The sequence below is a fragment of the Gambusia affinis genome, linkage group LG11 (genome assembly GCF_019740435.1).
Source record: "Gambusia affinis linkage group LG11, SWU_Gaff_1.0, whole genome shotgun sequence".
Lineage (NCBI taxonomy): Eukaryota > Metazoa > Chordata > Actinopteri > Cyprinodontiformes > Poeciliidae > Gambusia > Gambusia affinis.
In genome coordinates, this window is record NC_057878.1 from 14,462,502 (window position 1) to 14,484,044 (window position 21,543).

A 21,543-nucleotide genomic window follows, 5' to 3' on the forward strand; every position below is an offset into this window, starting at 1 on the left:
CACTGCATCTTTTTAGTTAATTTGACCATTTTTCATTTTCTGCAAATAAATACAAATGTTTTGCTTGGAATTTCAGAGACATGTTGTCAGTAGTTCAGTGAATAAAAAAAACAATGTTAATTTTACTCAAACATATGCCTATGGGAAGTAAAATCAGAGAAACTGATCATTTTGAGTGGTCTCTTGTTTTGTTTCCAGAGCTGCATATATATAAACAGAGGCATATAAACTTATTGTAATTCTAACCTCTTAGTTGACATGCTTCCCAGAAAAAGGTGGTAGTCTCAAAAGCGCTTTTCAGGTAGCAGTAATTTGCAAATAGCTTAACTTGAATCAATAACTTTATTAGTAATAAGCTTCTGTGTTATTATTTTTTGTGCTTAAAAAGCTGACGGTCTGATTGTAGAGAGCACAATCTGTTTCAGATTAGATTTTTCTTCCTGTACTGCCAGTCTGGCAGTCCAAGCCAATTTAGCTACTTGGCTGCAGCACACACTGCCTGAAAAGCTCTATGTGATTTTCTCAAGATTATAAATGTCCACTTTTATTTCATCTTTAGAATGTTATTTAACTCTATGTAATCACTGGAATCACTCTGATTGAAAAGGAAAGGAAAAACCACATCACTGCTTCTGGAAATATGACATAAACTGGATTCAGTATTGACGTGTATTTAAAAAATAGGCATGCTTGGGTCTTTGTTTCACTATATAATAACCAAATTAGAAATTGCTGTTTGCAGAGAATAATCCATGAAATTAGATTTCCCTTGTATGGTAGATATTCATTTATGTGAAACCATAGTCTACTGGTATTTATAAATAATTTAAAAAAAAGAATAAATTAAGGCATGTTCAGCTTCAGGGCCGAAGGTCACACTTTCAAAGCAAAGCTGAGTTGAAGGGAGCTGAGATACTCGCAGCTGTTCCTGTAATCCTCAATGTAAGTATTAAAACAGAAGGCAACATTTTCAGCACTTCACTTTTAACACCAGTGTCGATCTGCGTTGTTTACAGGCACATGAAGGATAAAAGTAAACTCTTTATTCTAAATATTCTGACAAATATAGTGAAAGGTGAATTTTTCAGAATTTCAAGTCACACATTATAAAACTATTCACACATTTTTACATTTTGTCTTTTTACAACTACAAACTTAAAGTAATTTATCCTGAGCAATCTGTGTAGCCACACTGCTATGAGCTTAAGCTGGTGGAAAATATAACCGCTTTTCCTCATTCTCCGACTACTTTACATTTTTTGCATAAATTGTAAAGTTGGACTAAAGTTATTTCAGCTTTTATTTTTTAAGCTACACCTGACCTGTTTCACTTTCACACCCTACTGTTGCCAGTAACTTAATGTTCTCCTACTTTCAGTGTGTAACCAGGTCTCTCTCTTAGACATTGACATTGACTGAACTTTTGCCGTGATTAACTGTGTGTTCCCTCTTTCATCCTAAAGATTTAAAAACTGGCTCTGAACTTATCTGCTTAGCTGTGTTTTTCTCCTAGATGAAACCACTAAAGGAGCCACTACTGCCATTAACTTTTACTTTACTTTAACATACAAGATATTGCAAGATTACTTCTTCTGTTACTATACATGAAACTCTTTATCTTTTTTTTTTTGCTTTAAAATTTTGCACCACTTGTTTTGTCTATCATAAATAACCCAAAGAAAATACAATGAAATTTGAAGTTGTCATGTGAGATGTGAAAAGGTTAAAAAGATGTGAATACTTTAGGAAGGGAATGTGTGTCTGATGGATCGTAAAGTCTGCTACCATCTTCTTGTCAATGGATGGGATCAACATGAACAAAAATGATTCTGTCTTTTTAAGATACATAATGTAATCACTTAAACAAAGAACACAAATGTTTCCAATAGAAAAAAAACGAGGGAAAGGTTCTATCCAGATCTTGTGTTGTTTTTGGAGTTTTTTGTGTGTTTTCTTTCCCATTTTCTTATTTATGTATGATTATCTTTAGTTTTCTCTTTACTTTTGACCAGTATTTCTTAGTTGTTATTTTTCTTTTGTTTTTGTTAGACCTGTTGTACATTGTGCTTAGTTATTTTGTTATGGTTAATATATTTTTTACTTCCTACTCTCCTCTTAGTGTTTACATTTCCTTGATCCCCTGCGCCATCTTTTTCTTTCCCTCAGTCTGCCTCCGCCTCTACCCTAACTGCCGAACCCATTTAGTAATCACTTCCATCCCATTGTTACAGCAATCACACTTCCAGTATTTAACCACTTTTTTCTTCATTAACTTTGCACAAGATTCTCTGTTAGTTTCATATACCTGGTTCCTGTTTGTTCCCACTTTTATGTCTTGTGTTCCTTTTGTTTTGTAAGTTCTTCTTCAATAATTTTTTTTTTAATTTAAATTAGTCACCATCTACTCACTGCCCCTGCCTGCTCTATATTTGGGTCCAATCTTTACAACATCACGACAGATTCCCTGTGTTAACCTAGAACGTGATCCAAAATCTTTCGGTGCAGGGTTTCCCTCTGAGACAAGCCGGTGACACTTGAAAGCCCCTTCACAAGGTGGCACACCACTCTAATGGAAATCCTTCACATCCTAGTGGCAGTCACATTAATCCAGTGTTGATCTACAGAGGGATCAAGCTCTTCAAAAATCAATAGTGCCTTGATAAGCTTGCCTTCTGATCCTCACTGTATCCTTTGCCTCCATGTGTTTTATAGTTATAAAGGCTACTGTAGTCGTTTTGTATGTGGGAAAAGACGAGAAAATAAGTAAGCATTGGCATAATTTAAGGTACAGCATGGTTACCTTTTGGTGGAGGAAAATGCAAGGAGAGATGATAGAAATAAAGAAAGTTCTGAAATCTTAGCTTTTCATAATTTATGGAAGTTCTTGCATGAAAAGGAGTTAAGGCCTTTAAAACAGATTTTTACCTGCTTAGCAAATCCTCCCACACAGGGTTTGAGATGTTTTTTTTATCTTAACACACTTGGATTTAAAATGAGCCAAAGTTTTTCCATCATGCTGTTATTATTTTAAGGTCTCCCCGCTCACCTTCTATAATAAAACTGAATGGACAAAAGTGTTGGAACATGTAAAAACTTCTGAAATAAATGAATCTTTTACTAAAATAACATTGAAAATCTTAGTTAAATTTAATCTCTTATTTGAGTTACTTATTCCTTGGGGGAAACAAACAGCATACAAGTAATTGTTTTTAACTAAATCACTTTGCGCACAGTAAGTGGTACCCTGGCTGTTAATACCATCTTTGAAGAAAAAAAAAAAAAAACAGCACCAAGTTGTTTGCCTTAATATTGATTTAAATTATTATGCCTTAAAAAAATATGGGAAAGCCATATTGCTATTTGTATATTCACACAGGGGAAAAAAATCTTAAATTATGATTGTAAGCATTTAGTTCCCAATAAACAATGACATCTAGTGTGTTTTTTTTTTTTTTAGTTCTTTATATTCTAAATAAATGCAAAATATGTTTCTAATAAGATTTGGAAGCAAAGTCCCCTCCATGCAGGGTCCAGTCTTCAAAGATGAAACTAAACATTTGCAGTTTTGACATTTGCAGTCATTTAGATTAGGGGCAAGCCTCAATTATTTCTCAATTAAGATTGCATCACACTCAATGATTGGATTGAGTTTAAATGTTGGGCTATATTCAAAGATTTCAGAGTGAATACATGATCCTGCAATGAAAGCTCCATTTATACTAAGAATCTTTCATCCATATTTACCAGTAGTGGCAACATATCTGTTTCTATACGTCAGTCCAACCCGTTTCCCTTCTGAGCTGAAATGGATGACGCTTGATTCCACTCCATATTTTGTGTCCCGCTCTGTCCTGTCGGTCCGTCTGATCCGAACACGCAGCGCTCTCCAGCAGCCCTCACCATTTCCACTTCAGCGCAGCCTCCAGAGGGGCTCCTTTCGCTGGACCAAGTTGAGCCACCCTCTTGAATTCATGTGGCACCTACACAGTCCTTTTCTCTGCGCCACTTATTCTTGGCCGCGCTTCGACTTGCCGCTCTGCTCCGGGAAATGTGTCGGTAGACATTCATACTAGTTGAGCTCCAAACAACATATACATGAGCAGTCATTAAGTACCTGCGGACCTGCTGCAGGAGGGGGGAAGTTTTATTTTATTTTATTTTTTACGGCTGGGAACCTGAAATCCCTGAAGGATCTTTACACAAGTGGACAATGCTGAGACTAGAGACTATCATCTGCACTTTTTCTGTGCTGTCAGTCGCAGCAAGAGCAGATTTTAAAGCACGGAACTGCAGCGAGGTGAGGGAGGCTTGCCATGAGAGGGGCTTCGCCTTCGCACATGTTCCCCACCAGGAGATCCCAGGTAAGTCTGCGCAGCCTTTCCGACAGTTCAGGATTGCTATAAAGTAATTTATTAACAACCATAAGGATTAATGTGGGTCACTTTTATAAAGGGGGACTGTAATTTGGATCCTTAGCTTGCATATTATACAGATCACTCGTATATCATACCAACCACCTGTCACTTAAAGTCCTCCTGTGAGGGATCTGCTGCTTAAAGGACTTTAACTATCTGGATATTGATTAAGACCAGGTTGAAGCCTCCATACGTCCCTCAACTTGCACCAGTGAGTAAGCTATAGATCGGTCTGGTTTATTCAATAAAGTGGGAAGATTTGCTCGTTGTTTACTTATGTTCACTTTTTTTCCCAAAAGTTCCAACGCTGCTGGGGTCTCCTCGTGAATTCATTGATGGTTTCAGGTCGGACTGTGTCCAGTAGAGATTTCTGACTGACGGGTGTAAAAAGTGGCTAAATGTGCCACAATCAGCTTCTGACCAGTGGAAATTAAATGAAATAACAGCGTACTGCTGTGTTGCCATGGTTTCAACTATGTTTTCAGGAAACTTGTTCTAAATTGAAAGCTCTAATCACTAGGATAAACAATCAATAAATAAATAATTACAAATTAGTATTAGTTATTTTTATTTTTTTTTAAATTGTATTGTGATTACTGTCTTGAAACTCAAGTTTATCAGTATGACAAAGGCATTAGAGTTGGGGCATACATTTGTCACATTACATTGGGTTGCTAAAAAGTGTTAGGTATTAGACCAGACAGTCACTCTACTCTACAATGGTCACTTTGTAGAAAACCCAACACTTTGTGATTAGGGGTCATTTTGTAATTTTTATGGGTCAGTGTTATGTTTTATGTTTTTATGTAATGAATTTAGAAATTAGCTACTTAATAAAAAGCTCTAGGTTGTGGTAGCTGCCTTAAAATATTTGTCAATAACTCAGTTGGGGGTTGTTGTCTCATGCATGTACAAATTAGTTTAAATGAATCATGGAATGTGGAATCGGATGTGGCTTTAATAATTTCTAAATTATTAAAGCAATGGCAATTTGCACATTTTCATCAAACTCACTCAAACACAATAATTCGCAAATTCACAAATGATCATTGGTTCAAATAAACACTTTCCATGCAAAGTGCATTATCTTGCAACTCATATTTATGCTTTCAAAAAACCTGAAGCACTTTTTTTTTATTTTTGCAATCACTCATAATATTAATCAAATGTTCAGATCTAAAGGAAAGCAAAATGTAATCAGCAAGGAAATATTACAAGTGCATCTGTTTTTTTTGAAAGGTTTTGTTGGCATTTATTAACAGTTGTCAGACAGGAAATTGGGTTATGTCAGAGAAGGGAAAGACATACGGCAAAGGTCATCAGGCCACGACTTGTACCTGTGACAGCCTGGTCAAGAACTAATGCCTCCATACATGGGTCACGCTTTACCCCAGCAACACCACTACATCTGTTTTTATTGTTTGTTCTTGTTGCCATCATTGTAATTGTGAAACCTTTTATAAAGTCACAAAGACACAAAGAAGACATAATGGAGTGCATGCAGCAATTGGCACGCCTATAGATGTACTTGTCATTGTTGTGCACTGAAATTTTCAAACCTTATGCTTCTTTCATTTAATTAATAAATAATTTACTGTTGTTGCCTTAACTATAAGCATATGATGTGCACATTTGAGCTAAACTTAAATAATAATATAACTTCTAGTTTGAACTTTAAAACAGTGTTTGCTACAACCCAAGACAAATCAAATCAGTTTCAAATGAGTTCAAAAGGCTTTGTTTTCAAGCTGTCCCCGCTGGACACATGTCGCATATCATTAGCGTAATGCTCCATCATCAGCGACTCTTTCTATAAAGCAGGGAATCTGGCACACATTAAAGGCTGAATATTTGATAACAGGCACACCTGTTCAGGGATTGGTTGAATAACAAACTGATTAAATCTTATGGATCTATGTTGGTGACGGCTAATCTCCCAAGTGAGTGATAAATTTCTCTCTTTTTCTATAATACCAGAATGACAGCATCCTGAATACTTTTGTTGTGTTCTTTGAGTGAGTTACAAGATGTAAAAAATTCCTTCAGAGACAACATGTAACTCAGCAAAAATCATCCGCCTGCAGCGGAAGATTTTTATTCTAACATGCATCTTGCATCATCTTTATTCTAACAGTGTAGATCCCACATTAAATCATGACATGACTAATAAGTGAATTAGCTTCTTGATTGAAACGTTAAATTGTCAAAAGTGTAATTTAGAACAATTGTATGCAACTAGCGGGCTGCACAGTGGCGCAGTTGGTAGAGCTGTTGCCTTGCAGCAAGAAGGTCCTGGGTTCGATTCCCGGCCCGGGGTCTTTCTGCACGGAGTTTGCATGTTCTCCCTGTGCATGCGTGGGTTCTCTCCGGGTTCTCCGGCTTCCTCCCACAGTCCAAAAACATGACTGTCAGGTTAATTGGGCTCTCTAAATTCTCCCAAGGTGTGTGTGTGAATGGTTGTGTGTCCTGTCTGTTTTCTGTGTTGCCCTGCGACAGACTGGCGACCTGTCCAGGATGAACCCCGCCTCTCGTCCGAAACGTTAGCTGGGGATAGACACCAGCAACCCTCCCGACCCCATTAGGGACAAAGGGTGTATAGAAAATGGATGGATGGATGTATGCAACTAGTGTAAAACGGTAAACAAAACATTTCCACTGTCTTTTTATTAAGTCATGCAATTTAGAATGATCTCCTTTCTAGTTGATCATCCAAATTGTAGCAAATGTGTTAGTTTAATAATCAATTATAAATAAAAAATTGAGTCACTAAGTTTATGTCCTTCTGAAGAGTGGAGAAAGCACTCCTTATTTTAAAAAATGGTGGAGCAAGCTTTATTTGCATCACATTTTTTTGACTCGTCAAATGTCTGACCCACAGTAATTTATTCTTGACTCAACCTGTGCCTCACTCTCTGCTTTGGAAATAATAGTCTCCTCATTGGAAGGAAAGCTTGGCTGGTCACACAAGTATTCAGGAATGGAGAGGAAGCTTAAAAAAAAACAACCCTGAACCTAAATAAACTTTTGTTGTTTTATAACAGTGTTTGGATCCCTCCTACTGACTGCAAATCAGTCAAAATATAGTATAAACTTTGGAAAATAAACCACAGTTCTAGTGGAGGCTGCAGGCTACTCATTCTCCCTCTACTTGGTGACAGTCCTGTATGTGTTTGTTTCTTAAGGCTAATGATTTGATTTGTCTAGGTGTCTGCTGCAATAAATCTTTCTCACCCACAGTAGAATCAAGATTGCAGTGACCATTTTGGAGGTTTAACCTTGCCATGGCCTCTTTAAATAGACATAGGAGTTTGGCAGGAAAGAAAGGCCTCTTGGAAACTGAGCTCTGGATTTCCCACACAAGTAAAGGGTGTACTGGTTCTGTCTCATTGAGCAACCTTGGGTCCATGTAATATTGAGCTGGGTAACTGTCAAGTTGGAGGAACCGGAGTTGGCATTTAATCCTTTTTGATGGGGCGTAGATGTGTGTTTGGGAGGTCGGGATGGAAAGATGGCATGTCTGGGATTTAATATTTCAACTTGGCTAACAGACTTTATGAATTCCTTTTCTCATACATTGACCTGGTTTAAAACTGGCAGTAATATTTGCCCATGCTAATTAGATCATGTCCAGAGAGTGTTAAATGCAGATGTATACATACTGTAGGTGCGTTATCTATTTTTAAAATCTGGATTGGTTTGGCGGTCTGACCACAATCGCTCTTATGTAGTAATGAAGGACCACACTGACTTGAAGGGACTCTCTTTCAAGCTGCAGTTATTACCCAGATAACTCTCATTTTAAACAGGAGAACATTCCATCACTGCTGTCGGTTCTGCTTACATGGAATTATATATGTTTTGGTTGTACAGTGTCTTGAGTCAACCACCTAACCAGAATATCAGCTCAACGGCAGCATGCTTAATGTTTTAACGCAGCACTCTGATTGCATTATAGATGTTTTGCACAGCTAACAGTTGAGGGGGGTGGCCTGTTTGTTTTTGTCATTAGTGTCTTTTTGCTGACACTGAGCTCATGAAGCCACACATTATTTATTCACCTTCTCCCCTCTCATTTAATGTCTCTTAAGATGGATAATTGAACCCCTCAGGAGTTTTGTAACAAAAAGACCTTCCACATTATGCAACGTAGATAATTTTCAAGCATGATAAATGTCTGAATAATAATGTCGCGCAAGTGATTAAATGTAATTGTGATGTTACAGAAACACATCAGAGTTCATCGCTATTATTGTGCTGATAGTTCAGTGAATAACATGGAGAAATGTTTACTTGCATGTAAACCACGTATCTGGTGGCAGATTTTAATACCTGATGTGAATAGTTGTTGCTTGGCCTGTTTGTTTATATCTGAATAAGACAGGATTAAAACGCCATGCCATTTGCCCTTAAAGAACTTTGTAACTCACTTATATATTGGCTCATTGCCCTTTTGAAAGACTCATTTTCACACAAACTTTGCTTTCCTGTCTGATCTCAATGTTTTGCCTCTGTGTAATAGTTCACCAGCCCCTCCTGCATCAAAACACACCCACAACATTAAACTGCCTTCCCTGTCCTCTCACATTTGCGATGGTGTTATCAAACTTGCAAGCTTCCACCTGTTTCCTCAAATTGTAACAAGGGTCATTTGGGCCATCCATCTGTTATCCATATATGTACAGTATTCAGTATTCAAACCAGTTTATCCTTGGAAAGTTGCTGTCTATCTTCAGCAGTTAATGAGCAAGAGGCAGAGTGCAGCCTGGACAGGTTGCCAGTCCATCATAGGGCAACATAAAGACACACAAGACAAACAATAATGCACAGACATGGACAACTTAGAGACCCTAGTTTGACCAGCAGTCCATGGAGAACATGCAAACTCCAAGTGGAACCCAGTAACTTCTTGCTGCACCACCGTAGCGTTCATTATGATCAGACGCTTACATTTTTGTGCCATCAATTCATAGAAAATCTCTCCAAAGATTCCTTTTCAAAATGTAATGTAATGTTGCAGAAAAGGTTGTATGTCTTTCTATGCAACGTATGTAAAGATCTATTTTTAATTTCACATACTGAATTTTATTTATTTATTTGAGTTGCTATTTTTTTTTATTTTGTTTTGCTTGCTTTCTTGCATATGGACAATAAAATGAATCCTGATTCTGAACCTTTGAAATATTACCTACTTGTAAGATAAACAGCTGGCAGTGATAGACCTTTACATCGCTATAAAACCAGAGAAAAAGAAGGGGGAACGGGGAAATATGTCATTTTTAAATCCAGACGTCCACTTTAAAGCCCATGTATGAAAGTTATGTACATCTGCCATTTGGGCATAATGTGAGCAGTCACACAAAATGATAACTGCTAGCTCCTAAAAGAGCAATAAATGTAATTATGCAACAATTGTGGCATGGCAATGCAGGGGGCTTTCAATGTGTTAAGGAGCTGTTTAAGGGGTGGCACGGGAGCATGCGTGTGTGGCAGACGGTGAACAGCTTAAGTGACAACATTCGCTTGGAGTTCGTATTGCACTACTTGTATGTTAGTTGGTCCTTGGGGATCTCGGTGAAGAGTGACTCTACAAGCCTCATGCTTAGTGTTTCTGTTGGCCACGCAGCTGCCTCCACACTCTTATAGCTCGCTGATGATACTGGAAAAATTTCAGTTCTGATATTACTGGTCCTCGTCTCCGAATGAGTCATATTATCTACATGCTGTGTGTGTGTGCTTGTAGAGTGATTAACTTCCATGGATTGATTCCTTGAAATCTCTTGTAATAGCTTTGAGCATCAGGTTTTAATATGAGCAGCGTTTCAATCCTGTTACTTTGTGAGACATGAGATTAGACTGAGACATTACACATCAAGTTATATAAGGCAGATTTTCTTTACTGTCTTTTTAAATGCTATTCATTAGATCTTTCCTTTTTTTTTCTTTTACCATTAAAATTTTTGGCTAGCGATAAATCATTATAAATTTAAGCACTTGGCTCAGCCGTGCTGCTCAGAAGGCATGAGTGGAAGGTTTTTTTTCTTTTAAGCCATTCCTGAACCAGTGGGAAAATCAGAAGCAGTTAACCTAGGCTATTGGGAGAAACTGGACTATTCCTCCTGGAGTCTTCATTTTAGGAGGAAGAGTAGCGAGCAGAGTGACATTTCCACAGCCATGTCAAGCTTTTTTGTTTTGGACCACTATGTTTTATCAATTCAAAAGTCAATGCAGCCATCTACCAGGATATTTCAGAGCAGTTGCTGCTTCCTCTGCCGAGAAGCGTTTTGGAGATGATTCCATTTTTCAGCCAGACCTTAGACCTGTCCTCATTGGTGCATGGTTCAGTGAACACTGGATCACTGTGCTTGACTGGTCAGCAAACTCACCTGACCTAAATCTTATAGAGAATCTGTGAAGTATAGCCAACGGAAGGTGGGAGACGCCAGATCTAACAGTGCAGACAGAATGAAAACTTCTTTCACAGCAGTCTGGGCTTCCTCATCACCTCAATATTCACACTTTCTTTGGAACTGAATTTGGAGGGTCTATTAGCTGAAACCCATAATTATCGGTTTTCTATTTTCAAAATGTACTTATACTCTGACAAATGACTCTTATTAGCAAATTTATTCTAACTTATGGAATGATTATATATCAGTAATGAATCTATGTATATGTTTTTGAATAAAATTACTGCAAAATACTTTTCAGTTGTATTATAATGTATTATATTTATATTTCTTAAGTCAAGATGTCAAAATGACAATAAAAAATAAACATTGTAACTAAAATTCTCATACATTATTTTAGCAGTGTCGTGAGACTGTTTGCTTTCCCGTTTGAGAATAACTAGGTCATGTTTTACTCAGTCTTACTTATCATAACAATCTCATACCAGTCCATGCCAGCTCCACATAAACTACACCGGTGTTCAAAACATGTTTTTTGAGTTAAAAATGAAAGTCTTAGCTTCCATAATCAGTTGTGTTTGATTAGAGGAACAAGGTCAGATGACATGACAGCATGTAGACTGTGTTATGATCCAAAGTTTAAAAGCTGAGAAGGTAATTTGACAACCCCGAGGCCGTTCCTTTGCCTGCTGACCATGGCTGAAAGCTGTCAGCAGCTACATCCTGATAAACTTGTGGATTGCAATAAAAGAACTTGGTGTTCATTCATCCCGAAATCCAAACGGCAGTCTTGTCAGTAACTCATGTCTAACTTTAACTTTTTAATTCGGGTGTGACAAATTAACTATCATCCTCTTCATCAGTCTGCTTTTTCACAGCACTTGTTAAGGATCTGATCTGTGTTTGGTCTTGTCCCTGCTGTCTCAGTTTCCTCTAAGAGGATTACCCAATGTCTGAGACTAGATATGGAAAGTGAGTCACACAGCAGCCTGCTGGATTCAGTGGAGCTTCTATTCAGCACTAACATTTGACGTCCATCTCTGTTTACTGCCAGTAAGTACAGAGAGGTGGGACAGAAATAACTGTGCTGATATTTTATGTGATCTTCTGCATACAGAAGGCAACCGACCTTCGCTGAGGACTGATATGTGCAGGTTTACCCCGGTCAATGAAAAGGGCCATAACAGTAAATACTCGCAGTGACCATGTCAAGTTTGCCTCTCCAGCACACCTCACTGCAGCGGTGATGTGTTGTGAAATTATTGTGACCTTTCTGTCAGTCTCACATGTGTGGAAATAGATCCAGAGGCTCCTTAAAGGGATCACGGATTTCAGTAGATCTTTGGCATGTTTATGTTTCTCCATTTCCCTCAACAGGCGTCAAAATATTTGCGATGAAAGTGCAGACGATATGGCTCGTGGTTGGTTTTTGTGTTTGTATATGGCTGCAACAATGTTTGTGCCTCCGTTCAGCTACAAAATGTAATGTGGATCTGTCTCGGCATGGGGGGCACTGTCAGGGGAACAAAAAAAGTCCAAACAGTCATCAATTTTCCTGTGGCAGAGGGGATTTCTCAAGCGCTGTCTCCATCCTTGTGTCATCAATCATGCTTATGAATGCCAAAGTGGCCTCATGATGGGCTCTTTCAGCGGCTGTTCTGTCTGAAAGCTGCAAGAAACATTGTGCCCTACAATTTATACATACAGCACCCTGCAAATTTATTGGAACTCCTGGTAAAGGTGGATTAAAAAAAAAAAAATCCTTAAAAAAGTAGCTTTCATTTCAGGAGCATAATTTCAAACGTAATCATTTAACAACACCAAAATTACCCACATCACATTTAGTAGGAGCCAATCAATTCCTACTATCAAAGGAATGTACAGTACATTGAAAAAGTATTCATACCTTGGTACTTTTTCACACTATGTTACAAGTACAAACTTTAATATATCTTTATTTGGATTTCATATGACAGGCCAACAGTACTTGTGAAGCGGAATTGATTTCCTTATGTTGTGTGAAATTTGCATTTTGAACTGGGACGCTTAAAAGTTTTTAAAAAAGATAACTTACAAATGTCTGATCCTTTCTGAAACTACCAGAAAAATGTGCAATTCTTCTGTATCCTGTAACTGTGAACATGAATTTAGCTTCATCTATCTCTTTTTCAACTCTGGTTTAGCTATGTATGCCATGAATTTCTAAAATAAATATACAAATTATGTATGATTTTCTTCCCACCTCACTATTTTGGTCTATTCTTTTGGTCTATCACAAAAAAGATCCTTTATTTGTAGTTATTTCAGAATATAGAAAAGTTCAAGAGGTATAAAACTTGTTGTTTCCTTGGGGTATACAGTAAACGTAGCAATTCACTGAGGACTCTTTTCTCAGCTTCTCCTCAATTTGGCAAAGACAGATGACTATTGCATTTAAATGAGACGGGACTGTTTTGATTTTAACTTAGGAAGTGGCTTTAGGAAAATGCCTACTTGTCAACATTTACCTAGGTTTGTAGTCAGTAATAATTAAAACCTTTGAAAAAAAAATGGAACTGGAAAACCCCAAATTCATCTTCCCATCACTGACTGTGGGGAAGATTAGAAGGGAAGTTCCTTCCCCACGTTTCCGAAGCCGACTGTAAGAAAAGGCCAGTTAGACGTTTGCTTTAGTGACGCCAACAAAGTTAATTATGTCAGTGTACAGTAATTTTATTTTATCTGACCTGAATTTAATTTCATTGTGTCTGCTTATCTGCACATCCCAGTGCATAGATCAATTTTAATGTTTCTTTAACAAAGGGTGGCTTTATGCTTTCACGGTTGCTATTTTTAATAACAAAGTACTGTCTGTAAAATATTCCTCGACTCCAATCCCATTTGTGACTCAAATATTTATCTTATTTTGCTTCTTGCCTCCAGCAGAGCTTAAGTCTAACTCTATTTTCCTGATAAACCCCTTAAAATTTTATATCACCAACAAAGTGTGTATAGAATGGTTTTTAAGTGTCAGCATTGCACCTTATTTGCTCTTATAAGGTTGAGTGTGGCAACACACCGAGTTATGTATTTTATTAATCTTATAAAAATAGGCAGAAAAAAACTTTCCTTTTAGTATCTATTGTATTTCTACAACATAAAAATGAAAGTAAAAGTGCATATAAAGCACAGTGTTACTGAAGCTTCTGCAGAGGTTGTGTGGTTTGTTCACATTGCTGTCGCACAGTTGTTGTCCTTTTTTATAAATTGGTTTGGAAATATTACTGCATGCACAGCCATAAAAAATTAATGTTTGTCACACTCATTTAAGCTAAATCCTCGCTGGTATTTTGAGCTACTGGGTCTTGTCAGCAACTGCCCAATTAAATTTGAACCTGCAGTTACTAAGAAAGAGATTTTTTTTTTTTTATTCCTTCCAAAAAGTACAGGTATTAACACATTTGCAGCAGTTAGTGATCCTGCTTTTAAACACTGTTGCCCACTCAACACGGGGCAGCATGCTTCATGCTTACAAAAATAGAAGCTCACTTACAGTCTGTTATCTCTTTCAACCTTATTCAATTTATGCAGGAATGCCATAGTAAGAAAGTCAGACAGTACAATTTCAGTGAAGTTACACATAAAATACAGTTGAAAATAACGAAGCGTGAGGGTATTTGGGTAAGAAATACACATACGCTCATTCTTGTCATATATTTATTCTGGGTTTTTTTTGTCTGTTCACTTTTTTTGATGATTTGTTTTTAATTTAATAATCGTTTTGCATAGGGGAATGACTGTACAACACACAAGGCCTGGAATTTATAAAAAATAAGGATTTTAAACACAATTTTATTTTGTGGATTTTTTCTAATCCAAACAGGGTCAAAAGTATACATACAGGCTTAGTTGGAGGGAAGCTGCATAGTTTTAGAAGCTATGACTGTGAACTGACTGGATATTTGTTGGAGTTGTATAATTCCATTGAAATTGGAGCATTTTATGACATGGACAAGGCTATGGAGAGCAGTTGGCACATTATCAAAACAGCAGCGATTGAGTCCATTCTACAAGGTCTATATTAGTCTGCCTTAGCCTGCCTGTGTTCCAAAACAGTTCCGATGTTTGTTTGAGCCAATGTCCTGTTGGTTGAGTCCAAATTTCAAAGATCTAAATATTTTTACCATTCCATCCATGCCTCACCATGACTCCTCTAAACATACCTCTTGTTTTTGCACAAATAATTTATTCTTTGTCTTAGACCTTTTTCCAGATGCCAGTTGGAACAAGGGCCATTTTCTGGACAGCACCCTCTCAGTCCAGGCTGATTGTAAACTTGTTTCACTATGAACAGTCACCCCAGAGTTCGAGCAGTTTTCTGTCTTTGGCAGACTTGAGGTGCTGAGCACCCAGACCAATTTCTTTTTATCTGAGGGTGACAGTTTGGGTCAGATGGTTGAACCTCAATCAATCTGAGTATTCCAGCAGAACGACCATCCGAAGCACACTTCAGATCATGCTTTGGAAGGCTGACATTAAGATTCCTGATTGGCCTCCACAAAGATCTGGCCTTAGCTCTGCTGTAAATACTAGCAAACTAACCATCTTAAATGAACTCTGTTAATCTTAGTAGGAAGAAGGATAAAAAATACAGTCCCAATTCTACAAGGCCTTTGTTTATGGCTACAAAAAGCTTAAAGCTTCTCTTCAACCTTGCTTTAGGAGATCTATTCACATATTAATGACAAATATTTCTTGTCATGTTCTCTTGACAGGGTGTAGATTACAAAAGATGCGCAATAATCTCAAAAAATTGCTGAACAGATATGTTGTGTAATAATTGCACATGGAAAAAAAATGTTCAAATCTATCACTAAAATTATATACTCTATCAAAACTGAGGACATATATATTCTTTGTTGTCGAAGGTGCCAAGGTACTGGATGTAAGGTTCTCCAGTATGAGTAATTGTTCAGACATTTTTGGCATCTGCCTCTCCCATGATGTGTGAACACTTTGATTCTCATTGTTTATTTATTCCTAAAAACTTTTTACAGAGTTCCCAGTGGTTTTCTTCTTTACCGCCCGTTCACTGATCAGCACTTTCCGAAAACAATCTTCCTGAGGACTGTCTGGTTCTTTATTGACTTTAGGATCAATATTTGGCATTTGGGTGCCAACGTCTCATCTAGCCAGGTCCAAACCTAGTCATAATAAAACAAAACCCCCCTCCAATGCCTCATTGTATCTATCTTTAGCTACTTGCTGCCAGTTCTGTCTTGTTGAGAACGTCTGAGGAGACGTGAGGTGAAACCTGAGAGGATTGGATGTTTTCCTTCACATTGATTTTGAAGTTGTTTTGGGATATTTTTCTCTTTTAGCATTTTTTTGCGTCTTAGTGCTGCAGCCCAAGAACATTTGCAGTGCCTTAAGATTTAACAGCTTATTCCTATAAACATATCCATTAATCATGAGTTGAAGGTAATTATGAATGTAGGTCTTTTAAACTATCAGCAGATGCTACATGTAATACAGCAATTTGCAATGTTCCACTTAGCAAACCGACATGCAGAGTGGCTCCCCTTCTCACCTCTCATCCCTGTGGGGCGGGGGTGCTGGGGGTTCTGCTAGGCGTGCTCCCCACATAGATCAAATATCCACATTGGACTTCACAAGCATCCACTTGGCTTTTCATTGCATACAAGTCATCAAAGGCCAGACATAGAGCTAGATATGCTAATTTTGTTGTGCTTGTCACTCCAAAATGCGGTGCACATGGCGGTGGGAAATTCTGTACATTAATCATAATCGTAATTATATCGGGACACCTTTCACAAGGGCAAATAAAGCATATAAATATTTTATCACTATTACCCTCAATGTCAAATGCAGTATATGTGGTGGTTGTATATTTATGTTCCTGTCAATAGTAAATTGAGGGTTTAGCATATTTTCTACCTGCTACAGTCCCTGATTTAGGCTTTTTGGGTTCTTATTTCAGTAAGCATTTTTCAAATGCCGGAGTTTGATAAAATTCATGTTTCCATTTTCCGAAGGCACCTGCTCAAAGTCAAATTTTAACCTTTTAGTACTGTGTGGATGACAAACATGTGATGTAAATTCTCATTAACTTAAAAGAACACAAGTTTACTTTTAATTGAAAAACTAGTTAGGTAATATCTAAGAAGATAATTAAAAACTAAAAATGCTTAAATTGATTCTTCTCTATGCAGACTTTTTATTTATTAAATGAACTTCAGAGACACCTCTAGAAAGATTCATGTTTAAAAACATAAACATATGAAACAAGGTTTTCTCTTTTTTCATTTTCACTTATGGGTTTTGACATTTCTTGATGATAACCAACAACATAGTGGTATATAATTATAAAATAGATTACATTTTTCTAATTCAAATCTGAAAAGTAGGATGTGCATCTATATAACACCCCCTATCACACCACTCACATAATCTTGTTTGACCAGCTGCTTTCTGAGGTGACCTAATCAGTCCACCAGACGTTTGTTCAAGAACCTTCGTGAAAAAACAGCATCCCAGATACCAGGGAGCACATCAGACAGAGCAGCGATAAAATGGTGGAGAAGTTTAAGTCAGTTTAATGTTTTAAAATAATATCCTAAGCTGTGGAGAGAGTGTGGCTCAACTACAGCCTACCAAGACGCTGGTCTCCACCTAAACTGACAGACCAGGTCAGAGGAGCAGCAACAACAAAAGCAGCTGCGAGATTTGATTAACTATGGAAGAACTTCACAGAACCACATCTCAGGCACCTGTTAGAGGTTACAAAAATTGTACGAGTTGTGCAAAGATTCACCTTATATTTCCAAAGTCACCATAAACACATAGATAGAGCTACAAGGTAATTTATTAGATTAAGTCCTATTTCTTTAGATCAGCCTTTTCAGCTATTTTGTAATCGAGAATGGGCTAAAAAATTATTCCCTAGATGTGCAAAGTTGGTGGAGACATCCTAAAGGCTTAGGGCTGTAATTGCAGTGAAAGGCGGCTGAATACAAATGCACAAGGACTTGACATGTTTTTCTTTGAAAATATGCAAAACCATGTATCATTTTTTCTTCTGCTTCACAGGTGTGTGCTATTTTGTGTCAGTATCTTTGTGTCACGTAAAACTCAGATAAAACACATTGAACTTTATGATCAAAACTTGACAAAATAAAAAATAAAAAAAGATGTCCAAAGGTTATGAATACTTTTATATGCACCAGTGTATTTACTAAAAAAAACTGTCTTCAAATCTTTTTTAATATGTTGTCTGCACTCTCTGTATTTTTATGCATTTTTCTATGCTGGAACTGACACTTTTAAAATGCCTCTGCATAAAAACACCCTATTGTTCAATCAGCACTGTGTTTGTGCTGTTTTACTGCATTTTTATCCTTGTAGCAAGGAGGTGTATTGTTATGATATATGTTCATAGATGAAAAATTATGGTGCATTTGCTAGGAGCATATGCTATTCCAAAAATTTTTATTCTTGTCTCTGTTTTTTTTCCTCTTTATGCAGAATCTCTGGAGGATAAAAAAAAATACTGTCATACCGTCGCACTTTGCTTCTTTTATTGTAGACGTTTTCTTATCAGTGAGACTCTCTTTCCTCTTGAATATGTCCTCATTCACCCAAGGACATCTACTCATTGAAATGTTCTCCTCCCACTTATATAAAACATGAACAGGATTTTCATTATGAATTCTGACATGCCTCAAAATGTGATAAGAATACATGCATTTAATTCTGATTGAGGCAAGTGCTAATTTCAAGAAGGAACTTGGCTATTCGGGAAGAAAACCCCTCTGGAGACATTAGTCAATGTGGAGAATAGATACTGTTAATACACCATAAGACTAGAGGCACAGATGTCAGCAATGCAGCCTCCATCTATTGTTTGTGTTAGCACAATAACAAAGCAAAAAAAAAAAGGCTTTACCAAATATTTTTGCACAGTTTGGCCTTGTAAATGTGAAAATTCTGTATGTTAAATACTTGAATGAACAAAAACTCTTTCATGCATTGTATCAATAGGTAAGCACACAATTGTGTCATTCATCGGTCTTCATGCCAGTCCATCTTTACTTGTTGTAATATATGCAATTTCTGAGAACTAAAATAAGTACATAGAGGAACAACACTGAGAATACTTAGTGTAGCTTTCCTGCTGTAAAGAAATCTTTAATTATTAATGGTAAGAGGAAAGGCAATGCCCCAGTACTGTGTGAGAGCTGTTGCTGCGAAAAACTGTTTTGCTATCTTAAACAGAAACATCGTCATTTTTAATCATGTATTAAAGACTAACATGGTTAGCAATACAAAATCAACATACTGTTTTGTGATTTTCAAAAGGCTGCCAACAACCAACAACATATTGCTGCATGTTTTATGACAGATGGTGTTGGTCAAAAGAACATAGAACAACTTTGTTCCCTGTTGAAAGGCTTTCTCTCATTCTCCCCCATTCTAAATCACAGGTAGACAAGCCTGAACTTAGGGTAGATGTAGTTTACTATTAAATAACTTCTTACATCGTTGTACTTTCTCTGACTTCATTTTTAAACTTTTCCCTGACACTGGAAGAAGCTATCTTTGATTCTTCATCCCCTAGTAACAGCATCCATGCTAAGGAGCATTGTGGTCAACAGTCGCTTTTGGTGTGGTGCTGTCAGGTCTAAATAAGTCCCTGGAATTCAAACTCTATTAACCCTTTTAAAGGATGTATTATGTAAAATCAACTTTTTTGAACTTTATATCATGTCGTAATGTTTTTCCCTTAGTGTTGCTTTAATTATTTCATCCATGTTTGAGAAATGCTTGAGTGTCCATGCCAGTCATTCGGGGGCACCCAAACGCTTGCTCTACCAAATGAAGGGTTTAGGTGCTTTTTTCCCACAAAGCTCCTCCTTGGAGCTGCAGTTTCCATCAGAGCTTCTGCCTCACAGAGCTCCCCCACCCCGCGACTTGATTTTGACTTGAATTCATGTTTGTGTTTTTTTTACCTCAGAGGAAATAAAAACTTTTAAATAATTTTTTTATTTTCTTTGTTTTAGCAAACATTTACCATGGACAAGCATCTATGTCTCAATCACTGGAGATTCGATAGGGACACACTTTAATTTTTTGTACAATTTTTGTTAATTTGACTTTTTCCCTGTAAAACCTTAGTTTTGATTCTTGCTTTCTGCAGAATGAATGCTGCATTACATTTGCATCAATGCAACAATTCACACCTAATAGCAACTGATCAAATTTCCATGAGAAAAGGAAATGCTTTGAATGCTATTTAATGCCCGAGACTGTCGTGCCGTTGAAAGTCATTCTTTTGTGTTGTTGTTTCATTTTAAATGTGGTGTTCTTGTCCTCTTGATTATCCATCAGTTAATGGGATTGTACCAGCAAACCCCAGAGAAAAGGCGATGACACAGTGCACACATTCTGCACTCAAATTACTGCTGTGAATGACTTGGCTGTTTAACTGAATATAAAATTAGTTTACATCAGCATTCAACTAATAGCCTCAGAATTACAATACGTTCTGTGTGCCACCTTAGAAATGTGCTTGTTTCTGCTTTTGTTGTAACTTTACAACCTTTAGCTCTAGATTTCATTTGGTTTTAATACCATGGGGAAACAAACAAGTTTTAGTCTGTCTAGGCTCAGATCTAATGAGCCCTATATAATTTCCACATGACATGATCATAATGCCAGAAAGGATGTTGCATCTTCATTTATTTGTGCAGAATTCACCAACATGCTTTTAAGCTAAATTCATTAAACATTCTCTTCATGTCTTTGAACACTCCCTTACAGATAGTCTATTGATCCTAACCCCTTAAGCAATAGCAGGTGGGAATTAATTTGCTTGTAACAGCATATTTTCCAGTGTTTGTTTGTGTATTCAGTGTTTTTAATTCTGAGCTTTAAGTAACTATAGTCAGTCATATGATTGTTGAGTTAATTTAAAACTTTTTAATTGCATATTTATGGGAAAAAAGATTATCAGGCAATTGTGTGACCTAAAAGGAAAATATTGCAGTAATAATAAAATATGCCTTTTATCTCTCTAGGTTTACTTATTCTCTATGATTTGTTTTTTTATTTTTTACTTATTATCAATTTGCAGTTGGGATTTTCTTGACCTATCTATTCAATTTGCATCTTATTTTAGCCCAGTTCCGTCATATTTCCTGCTCTTAAGTTTACTCATGCAAAATTGCAAATGCTTTTCTTGGTTTTTAGATTTTTTGGCACTTTATTCAACAGCAAATTGACAGGAAATGAGGTGGGGAGAAAAGTGTAAGACATGTAGTGAAAATCATAAAACAGGGAATTGAAACGAGGACAACCGCGTCGAGGACGATAGCCTCTGCACATGATGCATGTTGAGCCGCCCAGTGCCCCCATGTTTTCTCCACCACTGAATGAAGTAGTTTAAAGAAGTCTAAACACTCAAACCCATCATCCAGTCTGATTAAGTGTGTTTGGCTTATACCTGCATGTAAAAACAGTTTTGGCTCCAAGCAATGTTTTACCTCCCTTTGACTTGACTTGACTTTCCAGTTAAAAGTAAAAAAAAAAAAAAAAATCTAAATTCATTGTCTCAGAAAATTAGTACACTACATTAAACCAATCAGAAACAGAAATTTTAAGCATGTACTGAAACGTATGTACATTTCTATGCACCTAATACTTGGTTGGGCCTCCTCTTACAT

General features: G+C 37.0%; 1 protein-coding gene across 2 annotated transcripts in view; it reads left to right on the forward strand.

Annotated features, from left to right (window-relative positions):
• Nucleotides 1–3,859: 3,859 nt before the first annotated feature.
• LOC122840049 (glypican-6-like) overlaps nucleotides 3,860–21,543 on the forward strand; it is a 92,826-nt gene continuing 75,142 nt past the window's right edge. Inside the window, exon 1 of one of the 2 annotated variants that reach the window (XM_044132169.1) lies at nucleotides 3,860–4,361. In XM_044132169.1, the coding sequence (XP_043988104.1) occupies nucleotides 4,211–4,361 (151 nt within the window). In that variant the 5' untranslated portion in view covers nucleotides 3,860–4,210. The remainder of the gene's footprint in view (nucleotides 4,362–21,543) is intronic. The other variant, XM_044132170.1, reaches the window with a different exon arrangement.